The sequence below is a fragment of the Erythrolamprus reginae genome, chromosome 7, assembly GCF_031021105.1.
Source record: "Erythrolamprus reginae isolate rEryReg1 chromosome 7, rEryReg1.hap1, whole genome shotgun sequence".
Classification (NCBI taxonomy): domain Eukaryota; kingdom Metazoa; phylum Chordata; class Lepidosauria; order Squamata; family Dipsadidae; genus Erythrolamprus; species Erythrolamprus reginae.
The window spans coordinates 55,845,290-55,864,076 of NC_091956.1; the positions used below are offsets into that span (position 1 = coordinate 55,845,290).

Consider the following 18,787-nt stretch of genomic DNA (forward strand, 5'->3'; position numbering starts at 1 on the left):
CAAAGAAGTTGTCCAACTAGAGTCTGAAAGGAGTTGAACAGCTTATAAATATAATAAATTGAAGTTGAGTGCCCATGCTCAGCGTCACACCAAGGTTGGTTTTGGAAAATAGATGGGTTGAATTGGGGGGTGGGGAATTTCAGCCTGTCAGCGCTCAAACCATACACCGCACACTGTATCAAATTGGTCTGCATGGCTGTCGTCCCAGAAGGGAATCTCTTCTAAAGATGATGCACAAGAAAGTCTGCAAATGGTTTGCTGCAGACAGGCAGACTAGGGACATGGATTTCTGGAACCAAGCCCTGTGGTCCAATGAGACCAATATACACTTATCTGGTTCAGATGGTGTCCAGCGCGTGTGGTGACATCCAGGTGAGGAGTACAAAGACAAGTGTCTTACCTACAGTGAAAGGAATGGTGATAGGAATGGCATGGTCTGGAGTTGTATGAATGCTGTCAGCACTGGGGAGCTGGTTCTTTGAGGGAACCATGAATGTTAACATGTACTGTGTACTGTTAACATGTACTGTGACATACTACAGAACGTAATTCCTTCCCTTCGGAGATTGGGCCACAAGGCAGTATTCCAACATAACAACCCCAAACCCACGTCCAAAACCACCATAGTCTTGGCTAAAGAAGCTGAGGGTAAAGGAGGAGTGGCCAAGCATGTCTCAGACTAATTTCTATTCAGCATGTGTGGAGCATCCTGACACAGAAGGGGGAGGTGTGCAAGATCTCTATCACACCAGCTCTGGGACATCATCATGGAAGAGAACTCTAGTGGCAATCTGTCCTGGTGAACTCTATGCCCAAGAGGGTTAAGGCAGTGCTGGAAAATAATGGTGGCCACACAAAATAGTGAAACTTTGGGCCCAATTTGGCCAATATTTCTTAGGGTTATACTTTTATTACTAGCTTAGACATTAATGGCTGTGTGTTGTTATTGAGGGGACAGCATATTTACTGCTTTACAAGCTGTATTCTGACTACTTTACATTGTAGCCAAGTGTCATTTCTTCAGTGTTGTCACATGAAGATATACTTAAATATTTATAAAATGAGATGGGGTGTACTCGCTTCTGGGTCATACTGTATTAATTTCTTAAGTGAGACTTCACAATGTAAGTATTCATTTCTTAGGGAAACCTCTAGATGACTGCATTTTGCAAGGTTCTGCATCTTTGGTTCTGCGTTTATTTTCCAACAATTCATATAAAGCCTGTAGGTATTTGTTGTGGTTGGCTCTGGCCCAGCTCCTGCCCCAAGGAATGTGAAGGTGGATGTGGGGGAAACATCCACATGCCACAGGCCTGTTTTTCTCCCCATAGAATCTCCCGACGAAGTCTCCTCTGACAAAGGAAGCGTGAGTGGCAGGGAAGAGGGGAATTTGGCAGGCAGCCCAGGAGATCAATCATCCTTATCATCCCTGGATTCTGAACAAGAACTTATGACAGACCCACGCATGCGTAGAGTGATGCATAGGAGAGAACAACTGAAGGATTATTACAGGAGACAAGTGAGGCCACCTGTGGTTGGGTGGGGCTGCTGTACAGCGTGCTACAGATAAAAAGTGCAACGTGCTGGTTTAGCCTTGTGGAAGCTTATCTGATTCATAGTTTAGTCAAGATCATGGTTTTGCTGTTTCCCTGTTCAAGACTGTGTGTGGACTTTCTGGACTTTGGAATTGGACTCAATTTACCAGTTACTGGGTGAGAAATTGGATTGCATTTAACCTGTGCCTTGTGTGTACCAGAAAATCCCTTTGACATTTAAAAAGGGAGTTTTTTCTGCTTTTCTGTTGATAAAGACTTTTAGTTTTCCTTCTATCGTGTGGTGGGTGTCTTTTTGGACTAATTACCCTGTAATTACGAGTGGTTGGGACACGCCGGCAGAACAGGTATTAATGGAAGACCATGGCATTTTTAACAAGTACCTGATTTTGGTTTCTATTAAGTGGGATGTTCTTGTTGTTACTCAGGTTTAAGCATAAACAAATATACATAGTCTTCTCAAAGCAGAAGAATTTGTACAGTTGCACTTGTGAGATGAGATAATACTAAACAAAGTATAACTAAATACCGGTACTTAATATGTTAATCTTTAAAAATATTCTCTTCCCAACCCATGTTTGTAGGCACTGCCTCTTTGACTTACAATACTTTGATCCACTCTGTGCATCATTCATTTGAATAGCAATAGACTTTTAAGTTAACATCTGATTTTACAGAGTGGGATCAAACTGTAGCCGCCCCGAGTTTTCGGAGAGGGGCGGCATACAAATCCAAATAATAAATAAATAAAATAAAATAAATAAGGAGAAATTTACTTATGAGACACATCAAAAGGAATACATTATTTCAAATACATTTTATCCAGGTTGGGAAGGCATTGCTGGTATTTCATAGAACAGAATTAGGCATTAGTGCTGTCCTGCACATTCATGGCCAAAAGAAATTTCATACTGTTGCAAAAAAATAACAACAACATTCTCATCATTCCAATTTTGGAAACAGAGCACTCTGGATTTAGATGTGTTTTTACACAATATTTTATCACAAGATGAACAATTGTATCGAGAAGAAACAGTTTCTAAAGGGTACAATAAACAATCAGTGAAGTGACTGAAATAACAATATATTTAATATATTTAACTTTCCACATTTTCTGGGCTAGTCCATTTAACCAAAAAGAAAAAGGTACTGTATATACAACTGTTTGGTGGAGATGGTGTCGGGGAGTAACTAAGTTGGCCAGTTCTTACACATAAATACAAAGCTGATTGGTTTGGGATACTGCACCAAAACTACCTTCACAGCCATGTAGCCACTTTTGAGCTAAAGATTTATGATGACCAATGAAATGGTTGAGACAGCAGTCATTAGAGAGCTAACATTATCAGTGGTAAATACAAAGCTTTATTGTTGTATTATATGTGCTAAGATATTATTATTATGACTATTTAGAAAATAATTTTCATTTCAATCTGATCTTTTTACTATAGGTTTTATTATTCCCCACTCTCTCTTTGCCCTGTAAATCTCTTTCTGATAAAATAATTATAGCTCAGGAAAGCTTACACTGTAGTAAATTTGTCAGTTTTTAAGGTACCCCCCCAATATGCTGCTGGTATTGCAAGAAAAGTAAAACACTGAAGAGCACCTTTGGATCAAGCCTATTATTGTATGATGAGAACTCAGTTACACTTTTATAAAGTTAGCAATAAACTTTTAAAAAACCAACACTTTTCCCTTGACTCTTATTATTCTCCATGGCTCATCTTAGCTTCATATAGCATTGTTCAAAACACACCTACATACAAGTCAAACTTTATTTAAAACTACATGGTAAAATTGCTAAAGTCACAATAATAAAAACATAAGTAAGAACTGCAGCCAGGTTGAAAGTTTAGCTGTTTCAACTTTTATGAGAAAAAATTAGCAAGCCTATTCTAAAAGGCAGTGTGTGAAAAACTACTTTACATTTTATACAGATTAGAACACATGAAACGTAGTAGTGATTTTCTATTTGCATTTATCAATGAATTAGGCCACAGAAACGTTCCAGAAGTCATTTTCATGCACTTTGAGCTCCAACAATCTCTGAAAAAATAAAATAAAGAAGCAATTATTCATCAACAATACAAATACACTTTTGTACTGAAACCACCTTTAACAAAGGTATTTTGTAAACTACAGTCAACAAATATATGAGTTTGTTATTCTCATGGTGAAGAAGTTTATTGTTCCTACAATTAATACGTATCAAAGTGCATTTCCATCAATGTAAATAGGTAATAATTTTGATTGCATCAGAAACAGTTTAATAATTCAATAATAGTAGAAAACCAAATAGATTACAACTGCAAAATTTGCCTATCTAGAATAGAATCTTCTGGAAATTCTGGAAAATTCCGGTCTCCCTTGAACATCCCTAACCTTCCTCCTAAGCAGGTTTTTTAGGGATAGTTTAAAATTTTCCAGAAGTAACTTCTTTAAACAGATAGCATTTTGCAGTTTTTAATTGTTTCTAGTTTGGAAATTATTAAATATCTCTGGGAATAGTTTTAGTGATTAAGATACCAATCTAGAAAGCAGGAGATCATGAGTTCTATTCCCACGTTAGCCATAAAAGCCAGCTCTCTCAACCTAGCTCACCTCACAAAGTTGCTGTTATGGGGAAAATAGGAGGAAGAAGGTGCATTGAATATGTTCATCACTTTGAACGCAGGATACAAATAATTTTAAAAAGCAGAAAAATATGAAGGCCCAGAATGGAAATGGAACATTCCAGAGTTCTTTAGGCCAGTGAATTTTGTACATTTCTAAGAAAGGATAGAACTTGTTCAACTAAATTTCACTTTGTTAACTGGTTCACAAGAAGCAAGAAAAATTATAAAATGTAAGTGTTCTCTGACTTGAGCTTGATTCCTGGTCAATTCACTATATAGTTCTGTTGTGCAATGATTCAGGAATGGTTTTTTATTAACTTATTCTGGGAAGTTTCTTTCACTTCCCAGTCTTGCCTTCAGCTCTGTGGTTTCTTGATGATTTGCCGCTCAAGTATAACAATCCCCTCTTACTTTTTTAGAATAGTCCCCAAACTATTATCGAGATATGTATATTATTTCAGTTAATAAGCAAAAATGCTTAAATGTTTATCCAATTTTTCCTAGTTCTGCATTAAGTAAACTAATGGTATTAGCAGCAGTACGATAAGCATAACTACAGTAATCAAAGATTCTCACCAGGTTCCTTCAACATTTGAGGATCTCCTATTAATTCCTCACCCTGCCTTTCTGCTTCAGCTAGAATTTCTTCAGTGATACTATTTGTCTGAGACTCTGCCATCATTTTTTTCATTAGTTCTTCCTGAAAATGGATCAAAAGAGTAATTCTCATAATTTACTAGTCTTGTCCACTTGTTCTACACCATACTCTTAAAAATAACCTTTTTACTTTGTACATTTCTTAGCATAACATTTACCTCTGAGTAGACTGCAAGTTTAAGTGGTATGTCTTCAAGTTTTACAAAGTCATCTTCATCAGATTTCTGACTCACATTTCCAGAACCAGTTTCCTATAGAGAGAATATTTTAATTTAATTATTCATCTGTAAAATGACTTTCTTCCAAGAGCTCAAGGAGGTCGCCCAAACATTCTTCAGTTTTATAATTATTTGATTAACATAATTACTTATTGATCACTTCTTGTTATCAACAGATATAATCTTTCAGTAGAACGAATGTAACTGAACTAAACTAAAGCTAAACAATAAAACCGAAGTCCAAAACTAGAATTCTAAATAGACAATTCTCCAACCATACATTCTTGAGGCTCATATTATATACAGTAATACTTCGTGATACGAATCCCTTGTCTTACGAACTTTCCGAGATACGAACCCGGAGTTTGGGATTTTGGTGCTTCTTGTTACAAACTTTTCTCGCCTTACAAACCCGCCACTCCAAACACCGAACCCGGAGGTTCGGCAAAAGTTCAGGTTCGGGAGGCTGCTGAGAAGCGCCGATGCCCGGCTGTCACCTTTTGAAACAGCCGGGGGCTTCTCGGGGGCCTCCCAAACACCAAACCCGAACTTTTGCCGAACTTCCAGGTTCAGCGTTCGGGGGAACACCGAGAAGCCCCCTGGCTGTTTCAAAAGGTGACAGCCGGCTGGCAGCGCTCCTCGGAGGCCTCCCGAACCCGAACGCTGAACCCGAACTTTGGCCGGCCAGGAAGGACATCTCTGTGATGCCAAAGCTCCGCCCATGGAATTCCCTATTGGGATTCCCCACCTCTGTTTGAGCCTCCTGACTGGCCGACAGCTCCGCGGCTCTTCTGTAAAGATGAACCCGAACGCCGAACCCGAACTTTTGCTGAACCACCGGGTTCGGCGTTCAGGGGAACAGCGAGAAGTGCCCGGCTGTTTCAAAAGGTGACAGCCGGGCAGCGGCCCCCAGCGGAGCACCATTTTTGCGATTTTTTTCTTTGCTTGCACGCATTAATCACTTTTACATTGTTTTCTATGAGAAACATTGTTTCGTCTTATGAACTTTTTACCTCCTTCCGGAAGTTCGTAAGATGAGGTATCACTGTATTTATATTATATCTAAAAGACAAAAACACTACATACATATTCATTAACCAATACAGGAGATTCTGTATCAGGACTGCCAACTACAGAGCTTTCAGGTGTTCCCAATGATGATTTTGAGTCTCCACATACTGCGTCTACAGCTTGGTTTTCATTTTCTGCTAATGGAGAGTTTGCTTTTTCTGTAGCTAATATAATGCTGGCATTACAATCTTCAGCAACTCTAACAACTAAGGACTGCTTTTCTTCTGTCAGATTAAGATATTGAGGTACAAGAGCAGTTATATTTTGATCATCTGAAAAACAAACAATATTTGATTATGTTGCTTGCAAGGACTAGGATTTTATAATAGTTTACACAAAAAACAATTTGTAAATATGGAAAACATTTCAAAAGGTTCCATTAAAAGATACGTATATTTTATAGAAACAATCATGCTGAATAAATTAAAATGGTTTCCTATAAGTAACTCAAAACTTCAATATGCTGATTTCACTTAGACATATTAATTGTTAAGACAGTCCAAGATTGCAGTCTTAGAGACTGAAAGAATAACATATTGTGTCATTTTGTCAGTTAGTTTATACTGTGAATCCAGACTGGACCAAGAGGTCACACAACAAATGTATAATAGACTTTGAATAATAAGCAAAAAATAATTTTTGAAAAAATTACATAGAAACAGTAGATATCTACTTGGAGCCCAGAAATTGTTAATATGAAGTGCTTTAAGCAAAAACACAATATCAAATCAACTTGTTTTGTCCATCTTTCTCTTGTTCTCTTTCCGCTATTTATTTTATTTTATCTATTTTACTAGTTTTAATAAAGCCAAAATAAATGTAGATTTTGTTAATCTTACTTATATTTTCAAGTCTAAAAGCATGAAATCTTAAAACTCTAAAAAAGCAGGAAAAACTTAATAAGAGCTCTGCCATGCCATAGAATCCTTTGTTTGATAAATGTAAAGTATTTATAAAATAAACGGTGATGAGCAATACCTAGCTTTTATTTAATTTCTGTATAATTAACCTTTAAAAGCAATTATTTTTATAAGTGCATTTCTGTATTTCAATAAAATATATATTTCTAATCATCAAAACACTGTTGAATTAATTCTATCCCAGCCCAAACCAAGCATCACCCAATTGCACAAAAGTTTCAGACGTTTTCTCTTTTTTCTCCCAAGAACAAAAAATGCCTTGTAAGTTTTTCTATATTCATTTTACCTTTATTATTTACAGTCTCTTGTTCGGAAGATAAAGTTTGATGCACATTTGGATTTTCTGCTACGGACTGTGAAATCTGTGACAAAATAAATTTATTTACTATTTTGACTCATGTAAACATTAATTACTTAGTATTAATTAAAGCGCCAGTGTTATCATGAAACATAGAATCTTAAATTCAGTGTTATTTCATTTACTTATTTACTCATTCATTCAATTTCTATGCCACTCTTCCCAAGACACAGGGCAGCTTACAACATGTTAGAAATCTAAATAAAATTACATTCTTAAAAACCCATAGTTAAAAATTAGACAAACAAGTTCATACTTGATACATCCTAAATTCATTCATTGGACTGGGCAAGATATCAAAGTATTTAAATTTTACAGCTTTACCACCAGTGCATAGTACTAGATTTTCTAAATAATTATGTTAATACATCTTTCAAAAGAATAAAAACCTGTCTAGCATCAACACACACTCATTCGCTCAATACCTGTTCTTCTTCATTTTCAGCTGCAGTTTCATTATTTGCCTGGAGGGAGGTTTGAACATCTACAGGTCCTTCTTCAAATTCATCTATTTCTTCATCTTCATTTTCATCTTCTCCACTTCCATAATTAGTGAGAGCCTGAGTTTCTGCTTTAGATAAGCCTAGAATGTGTGAAATATACTCCAAACATAAAACAGGCTACAATGGCTAAATACATACAGAGAAACACAAATGTTGGGTTTTTCTTTACCCTAGTATGAGTTTAGCATAAAGCATGGGTGTCAAACTCTCTGTGTCACATTGTCATGTGATGTTTTGCATTGTTTTCCCTATTTGTTTCAAAATAAACTATCAAGCCATTAAACAGTGGAGAAGGGAATTACTTGGGCTCAGGAAATACAAATCAAGACTACTTTGAAGCATACAACTAGCTACTTGAGTCTAGCCTTGATTCTACAAATGTAATTATGCAAAATATTTTACACACTGAATAGTGATTAAGGCTAAAGCTATGCATCAGAGATAAATATCTAACAGCATAATTTATGTTTATTTTAATTATCCAGCATGTACAATCTGGCATACTCCCAAGTAAGTACAGACTGGATGGAAGTCTAGAAGCTACAAATGTTCAGCAATAGTGTCATGTGCTTTATAATATTAAAGAATGAATATATTTCATTTCCTACTGGAGACAGGAGTGAAAGAATGCTGTGGGGACAGTTCTTTTCATGCACGTAATCCATTTTAAAATGTAATTGTAACTCTGTTACACCAGGCTCAAGGATCAATGATTTTAGTTTAGAGTAGCATCTATTGCATTTCATCTTAAACATAATTTAGGCTCAATATGTATGATAATCTACCTGATACATTTAACAACTGGGTTAACAAACATGTGAATACATTTATCTATATTTATTTATTTATTTAACATTCAGCAATTTATCTATAATAAGCTAGTAACAGAAGACAGAATTAGTGATATTTCATTCCATTAATGTAGATGCTTGATTACATGAAATTATAATCAAAGTCATTAAAATTGCTTACTTATGGAGACTGGACAATTTTCACTCTCTTCTTCCTGATCAGAAGGATCTGATCTTGTACTAATTGGAATTTCTCTGCTAAATATTGCAGGTTCATGAACTTGCTTAATAGTTTCAGTTTCATCTTTATCCTAGAAATAAACAAAATTATTATTATACAGAATAAAAGAGTTTTAACTAAAGATGTATTTTTAGTGAAAAAAAATATATAAAGATGAATCATATTTTTTTTTACAATTCTGCTTAAAATTTTATCTTGTCTTCAGATACTACTTAAAAACAGTTCCAGGGGTGTGTGCGCATATGGAGAATCTTGGAATAAGGAATATATTCATTTGAATTTCCAAGAAATATCTAGTTAGACTGCTGTTCAAGAAGAATTTAGTTTCATTTTGCTGGCCCCTCTCACTATTAAAAGTTAATCAATAAAAGCCCCAGCATCACCCCAAGTTAGAATAACATCCTAAGCATATTTCTACATGAGTATATGAGTAATGGTGTTTGTGTATGTAGGATTAATAACTTCTCTGATCACTTAAGATAAATATTAAACAGATAATTTATATTTAAAAATTAATATAGTATTCATCAGAAATGATAAAACACCTCCATTTACAAAATCTGCAAAAATAAAGGAACAGAAGACATATTTCACATTGCCTAAAAATCCTTACTTTGTCTTCATCAATATCTTCAGTAGAAGAACAAACTCCTTCTTCAAGTGATTTTTTTACCTAGTAAAGAGAAATTTGAAAGAATATTGGCTTCTGTTCAAAGTAAATATTAAAAACCAGATAATATGGAAATATATAAATGAATTGTGAGCCATATATTCATTTTGCTGCGATTTTCTTTTCAGTTGGTAACAAATAAATTGTTACAATACTGTTTAACTAGGTATTTTAGTTTTTTTGCAGCTTGCCTTATTAGAACTGGATATTGGCTGAACACTCTGAAGATTCTGTAATGGTATGACAGAGATATAGTTGAGTAGTTAAGTTTCCTTAAAACTTAAAAATATAAATGTCAGATAATTATATATCCTATTGTATTTTCAAACTCCTTATCTTATTTTTTCTTATGTCCAAAACAAAGACAGAGTAAAACTTTAATTAACCATAATTTAAAAACTAAGGAATAAAGACTAAAGAACATAAAGAACGCAAAGTACAAAAACTCAGTAAATAGGCGTTGATTGCTTACCTGAACGCCTCTTCTCGTACGGTGAGTGGGTACAGCAGTCACGTGGGTTGCTCCTGTCCAATCCGATGGGACTGAGCCTAGTACAGTGGAACCTCGACATACGAGCAGCTCTACTTACAAGCTACTCGAGATAAGAGCTGGGAGGGGAGCGACATTTTTGTTCGCCTCCCGAGCTCACATTCGGGATACGAGCGCCAAGGAGCTGTCTCCTGAAGCCGAACACTAACTTCCGCTTTCGGCTTCAGGAGACAGCTCCTTGGCGCTCGTATCCCGCGTGTTTTAAAAGGTTGCAGCCGGCCTGGGGGGCTCGGGGGGGTGCTGGCAAGCCCCCCAGGCCGGCTGCCACGTTTTAAAACATGCGCGCTGCTTCGCAGCTGTCTGCTGAATCCGAATGCGGAAGTTAGCGTTCCGGATTCAGCAGAGAGCTGCGAAGCGGCGCGCGTGTTTTAAAACGTTGCAGCCGGCCTGGGGGGCTTCCCCCCGAGCCCCCCAGGCCGGCTGCCACGTTTTAAAACACGCGCGCTGCTTCGCAGCTGTCTGCTGAATCCGAACGCGGAAGTTAGCGTTCCGGATTCAGCAGACAGCTGCGAAGCGGCGCGGGTGTTTTAAAACGTGGCGTTCCGACTTACGAGCCTCCTTCCGGAACCAATTAGTCTCGTAAGTCGGGGTTCTACTGTATTAAAAAAGCCTGCTGGATCCGCCCCTTCCCCAGAATTCGCGAATCCGTAGACTAGGCTCAGATGTGAAGGCTCAATAATGTTCAACTCTCATGTGTTAGAAGAAAGGTAGGAATAGAAGACATAGAAGACCACATAAAAGGGAGGGAAGTGACTGCTGTACCCACTCACCGTACGAGAAGAGGCGTTCAGGTAAGCAATCAACGCCTATTCTCCGTACTGAAGGAGTGGGTCCAGCAGTCACGTGGGACATACCCAACAGATAGGTCCCTAGGGTGGGATTAGATTGCTATCGTGAGAGATAATGGATTGGAGTACCCTTCTGCCGAAGGCAGCGTCTGCTGAGGCGTAAGAATCGATTTTGTAGTGCCTTATGAAGGAATTTGGCGAGGCCCAAGTGGCTGCTTTGCAGACTTCTTCCAACGGGGCTTGAGTCGCCCAAGCGGCAGATGTGGCAGCACTTCTGGTGGAGTGTGCTGTAATATTCTTTGGAATGGAGAGGGAGGCTGTCTCATAGGCCTTAGAGATGGTCCCTCTGATCCAACGGCCTATTACTGATGAGGACACTTTGGATCCCATGGATCTGGGATGATAGGCCACGAAGAGTGCCTCAGACCTCCGAATGGGTCCTGTGCGTTGAATATAAATTTTTAGCGCTCTAGTGAGATCCAGAGTGTGCCATCTAATTGCCAGGGGATGCTCCCGCTGGAGACAGAAGGAAGGTAAGACAATATCCTGGGATCTGTGGAACATGGAACTGACCTTGGGTAGAAAGGTGGGGTCCAGTCGCAGAACCACCTTGTCCTGATGGAACTGACAGAGGTCCTGTCTGATAGAGAGAGCTGCCAACTCAGATATGCGTCGGGCGGATGTAATCGCCACCAGGAATGCTACCTTAAAGGATAGGTACCTGAGGGACGCAGATTTCAGGGGTTCATAGGGTGCCTGAGTAAGGGAATGGAGAACCCGTGGCAAGTCCCAGGAAGGATATCTGTGGACCTTAGAAGGCCTGAGGTTGGCCACTCCTCTGAGAAATTCTTGGATTTCCGGAAGGGAGCGGAGAGGCTGCCTGCGAGGCCCCGCCAAGACAGAAGAGATAGCTGCCAGGTGGCAACGGATGGTGCTGGTAGAGAGGCCTTGGTGGAAACCTTTCATGAGGAAGGAGATTATCCTGTGAATGGGAAGACACAGGGGAGATAAGCCCTCCTGCGAGCACCACTGATGGAATTTGGACCAGGTATGGTCGTATATCCGGTTGGTAGACCCTCTTCTAGACTTCAGGATGATTTCCACTGTGTCCGGGTCGTACCCTCGCAGGTCTAGGTCTCTCCGGATAATAGCCAGGCGGTGAGGTGGAACCACTCCAGGTCTGGATGAAAGGAGGCCCCCTGCCGCAACATATCCTCCGAAACGGGGAGTCGCCAGGGGTCCTGGACGGACAGCTGTTGGAGGTCCGCGAACCAGGGCCGGCGAGGCCAGTGGGGGTCGATCAGGGAGGGGATTGGAGGGAAGGCATACAGAAGACCTGGAGGCCAAGGGATCCTGAGAGCATTGATTGCCTCTGCTCCCGGGGATGGAAACCTGGAGATGAAGCGAGGGAGCTGGGCATTGGCTTCGGTCGCAAACAGATCCAGCACTGGATGGCCGAACCTGAGGCAGATCTGGTGGAACAGTGCCTGATGGAGATTCCACTCTCCTGGATCTATGGTTGCTTGCGAGAGCCAGTCCGCTTGGACGTTGAGGCTCCCCGAGATGTGATCGGCTAGAAGCGACTGGAGATGTTTCTCCGCCCAAAGGCCTAACTTTAGGGCCTCCCTCATGAGGGCCTTGAATCTTGTGCCTCCCTGTCTGCAAATGTGGCTTTTTGTGGCTATGTTGTCGGTAAGAAACAGAACATGCTGATTGGAGATGTGAGGTTTGAACTGTTTTAGAGCTAGGGACACAGCTCTTAATTCTAGCCAATTGATGGGCCTGGAGGCTTCCTCCGGTGACCACGTGCCCTGGGCTATTAGACCCTGGGCATGGGCTCCCCAGCCCGATAGGCTGGCATCTGTGGTGACAACAAACTGGTCTGGGCACCTGAAGGGAGATCCCTTGTCTAGGGCTGGAGAAGTCCACCACTTGAGGGATCTGCGAACTGCCGGTGGAATGGCGATGCGACGAGTCGAGTTGCTGTGCCCCGATCTCTGGAATGGTAACAGAAGCCACTGTAGTTCCCTGGCGTGAAGACGAGCCCAGGGACAATGCCAATACACGACACCATCTTTCCCAGTAGGGAAGATAGGGTGACAATGGAGGCAGATTGTTGGGATAGAATACGAGAAATAAGATCCAACATGCTGTGTTTTCTCTCAGAAGAGAGGAAAACCTGGGATATCTCAGAATTAATGATAGTTCCCAGATGTAGAATGGAAGTAGATGGCTTAAGGTGGCTCTTTTTGAAATTTATGGAGAAACCATGGTTCTGTAGGACCGACATGGTGGAAGAGAGATCTGCAGCCACTCCATTTTTAGAATTTCCATGAATTAAAATGTCATCTAAATAACATAAAATATGAATGGGCGTGGCCCGGATATGTGCCGCCAGGGATCCCAAGAGCTTGGTAAAGACTCTGGGAGCCGAGGAGAGCCCAAATGGCATAGCCCTATACTGAAAATGCCTGCCCTGGAAGGCAAAACATAGAAATTTTCTATGGCCTTTGGCAATGGGGATATGGAGGTAAGCTTCCGTAAGGTCCAGGGAGACCATAAAATCCCCAGGATGCAGGACGGCTAAGATGGAAGATAAGGAATGCATTTTAAATTTCCTATATTTAATGAATTGGTTCAAATTCTTTAGGTCTAAGATGGCTCTCCAGCCTCCAGAGGTCTTAGGGACCATGAAGAGGATGGAGTAGAAGCCCAAGCCTCTCTGGAGAGAGGGGACCGGTTGGATAGCTTTAATAGCCAACAAGTGGGAAATAGCTTCCTCCATTCGGATACGAGATGGAGAGGAGCTGAGAGAGGGACAAGAAATAAAACGCTTAGGGGGAGGAGAAATAAACTCTAAACGGAGACCCTTTTCCACAGTATCAATGACCCAGGGGTCCTTACAAGAACGGTGCCAGGAGGTGGAAAACCAGGCCAGGCGACCGCCTATGGGAAAAGAGGAAGACTCACCATCTGGGTTTTTTGGAAGCCCTGGTAGCGGGAACCTCTGCCCCTGGTGTTTCTAGATTGGGATCGAAACCGAGGGGAATACTTACCTGGATTCCTTTGAAAGGCGAAACCCTGATCCTGTTGATGACCTGTGCGCCGAAAGGACTGCGGTTTAGGGGCCTTCTTGGTGGTAGGTCCTAAGACCTTTTTCTTGTCCGTGGTCTCTGTGAGGAGAGGGTCCAGAAGGTCTCCGAAGAGGAGATTGCGTTTCAGAGGACCCATGGCTAACTGCCACTTCTGCCTTACTCCCGCCTGCCAAGGGCGGAGCCATAGAAGTCTTCTGGCCATTGTGGAGGCCGCTACTGACCTGGCTGCAAATCTGGAAGATTGGAGAGTAGCATCCGCTACGTATTGGGCAGCTGCGAAGATTTTGTTGAAATCTTGTTGTTGGCCTCGTAGATCATCTGGAGGTAGATGTTGTTGGAGCTGACGAAGCCACAAGAGCATAGCTCTGGAGAAGAAAGATGCTGCTGCAGCACTTTTAATGGCCCATGAGTCTGCGAAGAAACCTCTCTTGAGCATTTGCTCAAGACGCTTGTCTTCTGGACGGAGGACCTCCTCTGCTTCGCCAGGCATGGCAGCAGCCAAGTGGAGAGTCTTCACCGGTTCATCTGGCCTGGGACAGGCTAGGAGCTCCTCATAAGAGGGAGAGAGCTTGTAGAGCTTCCTGTCCTTGGAAGTGGGAGTCAAGCCAGAGGTTGGATGGTCCCACTGTTTGAGCAAGGCTTCCTTAAACAATTTGGGCATAGGAATTACCTCATTGTCTTCCTGTTCTCCCATGAAATAAGGAAGATTTTCCTCCGGAGGATCTGTGGAAGGAGTAGCCTGCTTTTCTTGCCCGGCTAGCCCCGTGGATACTCTTGCTTTGAGAAGGAGAGATTTGAAGAGTTGAGATGGAAAGATGGCAGCTGGGGCTGGAATATTAATTTGAGATTCCTCATCTTCCGACAGACGCTGAAAGGGGTCATCCTCCTCCTCTGCTTCCACATCCTCATTCTCTTCCTGAGAAGAATCTGAGTCCTCCATGACTGGGGCTCTGTAGGAAGGAGAAGAACTCACGGGACGGGAGGAGCGTGGAGGGGGATGAGACAGAGAAGGAACATTGATGGCCGAGAGTTTAGCATCAATGGTTTTAGTCAAAACAGACAAGATAGACTGAAACTCCGGAGGCAAGGAAGAAATATCAGCCGGAAAGTTAGAAGGATCCCTGAAGGCCTGAGAAGGTTCTGGCTGGGAGGAATCTTCAGTAATATCTGGCTCCTCTGGACCTAAGCCCCATAGATTAGGTTGGGGTGGATTTAGGTTTGGCTCATCCAGGGATAGCACAGGAACCCCAGAGAGAGGCAGGTTAGAGGCCTCCGGGGGGGTTGGATTCATATGCACTTGGGCCTGCACCTTTAAACGTTTGGCTGATTTATCATGTATTTTTTGCAGGGCTAGGTCCCTTCTCTTCTCAGCCCTGGTGGACTTGGCCAAGGAATGGGCTCCTGAAGAAGAGGAGGAAGAGGCCTGGGGGATATTAGTAGATTCATCACCAGTAGGCCTAACCTCTCTGGGACCTTTGGTAGTGCCTCTCTTGGGAAAAGAAGCCATAGTCTGAACAAATTACAGAAGACAAGGCTTGAGCCAAAGAAAATAGGGGGGAGAAGAATTTAATAGCTTTCCCAAGAGGAGAGGTGACCCTGCTCCTAGGCCCAGGAGCGGCTGCGACTTAGGGGCAATCCGGACGGAACCAAGAGTTCGTGTCCCTAAATGCAGCGTGGCAGGCCTCACTAAACTTAACTTAATTAAACCAAGGCACACTGGTTGGAGGCCACTTCCGTGGAGAATGGACCTGAGGAAACTCACAGCTACTCCAGGGTCAAGCGTCGGACTGGAAGCACTGATGGATGACTAAGCAGGGCAAACCGAAAGTGCGAAGTTACTGGGCGCGAGGGCCTTCGCGCCAAAAAAACCGCTCCGGGTTGGGTTTTTTTGCAATCGGAGGGAACTAAGTCCGGGAGACAAACGAGTCCCACACCGCAGGAGGTAAATAGCCCTTTAATCCTTATATAAACAATGGCTTGCCCGGCAGGACCTCCAGGCCGAGAGGAATAAGATAAAATTCCAGGCCGGCCGCAGCGACAGCACGGAGGGGAAAAAAGCCGCGAATGGCTGCGCCGCCCACTTCTCCCCCAAACTCGAAGCCCGATACGACTGAGTAGATTTCACTGCCGGCAAGCTTTAGTAATAAAATAATCTTACTGTTTTAGATGAGAAAGGATCGAAGGGAAGGTGTTTTGAGAGGAACGAGCGTTCACGCGACCCGCTGGATGCGGGGACTGAGCGAATTCTGGGGAAGGGGCGGATCCAGCAGGCTTTTTTATACTAGGCTCAGTCCCATCGGATTGGACAGGAGCAACCCACGTGACTGCTGGACCCACTCCTTCAGTACGGAGAATAACAGGATGTGATCGTATTATAGCAAGCTAAGGTAAACCTTCATGGTAAGACTCTGATGCTTTGTTTGATATTAGAACAGAAAAATTTCTGCATCCTTTGACATCTGCGGTCTTACCAGTGACAAAATAAAGCAAAATATACAACCTAAATAAAGAATGAAAAAATATACAACCTAGATAAAGAATTTAAAAATGTCAAGAAGAATGTAAAACAGGGTTTAATTTTGAAACTGCTTTACTTTCTAAGCTGAACAGAAATTCTCAATAGAGGCCCTTAATAAATTCTTATTTATTATCAGATCCGCCCCCCTCAGCCCTAGTCACTATGTCTAGTGTTTGCAAACAATGGGAGCTACAAATGAAAATATCCGAGACCAACAATTGGGGAAAATTGAATCGTTCACAACTGAATATCATCAGGAAGAATATTGACAGTAAGAGAATGCATAGTAAAATATCAACATTGAATTTGAAATACATTACATGAAACAAAATTTTATATTGACCTCTTTAATACAAGATGGTGTCATTCCTTCTACTTCTATTTTTGGTTTACATTTTTGCTTTGCTGTCAGACTGTTATTATCCAAGTCTTGCATGAGTTTAAAAAAGGCTAATTCATTGAATAAGACTTCAGAAATCTCCACAAGAAGGTCCTCCCCACAATCCTTTAACTTTTTACCAGCAAATTTTGCCAGTGAATCCTGTGCAAAAAGTAAAAAGAAAAGAAAAAAAAGGTTTAATATATCTATTATGTTTAACTTACATTCTTTCCCAACTCCTGATTGTATTCAAGGTGGCTGACACACCATTATTCAACTTTACCTATATATTAACATATTAGCTCGAAGGCTTAGCTTTCATTGAATGAGTTTATGAGTAAGCAAGATTCTAAGGAATACAGCATTTTGTTCTAAAGCAAAACAGACAAGAATTTGGATTAAGTTCTCCCCATGTTTCTACTGTGAGAGATACTTTTCCCAGATATTTCCTGATTGTATATTCTTTGATTAATTAATTAATCAATGCACCAATTTCTAAAGCAAAAATAGAAGGTATGAATTACAACTGTTCCAAAGATGCTGTCAAAAGAAATGAGTCATGTCACAATCCTTCTCACAGACATTCCTCCTTAAGCTAACATAAAAAATATAAAAAGGACTTTGTTCATTCTAATTTTTAACCACTGAAGTAACATTTCAAATGATTTATTGAAAGTTTCATTAAAATATTCATTTTCTCATGCTGTAAAAATGAGTAGATTTTAAGTGTCAGCATTTACAAATCAGACAAATGCTATGGATTGCACTTTCCACACTTATACTTGAATTGCCATATTATTTAAGATCTCTTTCATATTAATTTTTCAGGAAATTATAAAGTGCTTAGCTTTGATTCAGTATCTTAGATGCTATATAAACAGATTTATTGAAATGGTAAAAACAACTGCCATCATTGGCAGAAACATTCACTTCAGAATCAAGGTAAAAAAATATTTCCAAAGCTTTGCCAGCACCAGAGTCATTCTGAAAATAATTTTTCACAGCTCATAAATGGTATACTTGCCTGCAAAATGCTACCAAGTTGCTTATGAAATATCTTGACAAATTCTTTGCTTTCATCATTTTGTTGAGTAAGGGTTAAGACCATACGTTTTACAGCAGTCAAAAGCTGGGAAGAACATATTTCATCCATGTGTTCCTAGAAAGAGTTGAGATTAATTTTTTTTAAATTAACAAACATAGCACATAGGACATGACAAAACACTAAATGAGCATTTTCAAAGTGTGAACTGTGGGTAGTACACATCACAAAGGTAAAAACTTAATGCTGTGATTATAAAAAGTGGTTTTCATGAATATATCAAGTTAGTATATTGTAATTTATCACTAAATAGGGATAACATATATAAGTTAAGATTAACACAATTTACATTTTCATTCTTAATTTGCTTATATTTGAAACTTATATAGTCAAATTTAAACTCCATAGAATTGTAATGATACCATCCGAAGATCTTTACTATTGATTTGTCAACTATATTGTTGACCGCTAAATTGTGACTTTAAACATTTAGTTCAGATTATTTCTAGCTGTTGTAGTTTATAAAGTTCCTAATGGTTTTTGGCTAGCCATCTATCGATAGTTTCTCTTGTATATAATATTTCAGATTTGTCTCTTTTGGAATATTTCTAAGAAAGGTGAAAGAGCTTTTCAGTTTTAATTAATTTTGAAGTATTTGTAACGGTTCAACCAATTATACCAACGATCCCAGGCTGGGTAGAAGTCTGATGTGTCTCTGTCTTGCAGTTCATAGGTCATTTTAGTTAGTTCTGCACATTCATGTATTTTATTTATGAGGCGTAAGGTAGATGGGGTATTATTTTCCTTCCAGTATT

General features: G+C 40.5%; 1 protein-coding gene across 20 annotated transcripts in view; it reads right to left on the minus strand.

Annotated features, from left to right (window-relative positions):
* Nucleotides 1-2,535: 2,535 nt before the first annotated feature.
* PCM1 (pericentriolar material 1) overlaps nt 2,536-18,787 on the minus strand; it is a 69,634-nt gene continuing 53,382 nt past the window's right edge. For all 20 annotated transcript variants that reach the window (XM_070757603.1, XM_070757606.1, XM_070757604.1 and 17 more), the window contains 10 exons: nt 17,955-18,089; nt 16,895-17,092; nt 9,544-9,603; nt 8,871-9,000; nt 7,821-7,978; nt 7,324-7,399; nt 6,133-6,389; nt 4,987-5,079; nt 4,748-4,871; nt 2,536-3,602 (listed from right to left, as the gene is read on the minus strand). In XM_070757603.1, the coding sequence (XP_070613704.1) occupies nt 3,577-3,602; nt 4,748-4,871; nt 4,987-5,079; nt 6,133-6,389; nt 7,324-7,399; nt 7,821-7,978; nt 8,871-9,000; nt 9,544-9,603; nt 16,895-17,092; nt 17,955-18,089 (1,257 nt within the window). In that variant the 3' untranslated portion in view covers nt 2,536-3,576. The remainder of the gene's footprint in view (nt 3,603-4,747; nt 4,872-4,986; nt 5,080-6,132; nt 6,390-7,323; nt 7,400-7,820; nt 7,979-8,870; nt 9,001-9,543; nt 9,604-16,894; nt 17,093-17,954; nt 18,090-18,787) is intronic.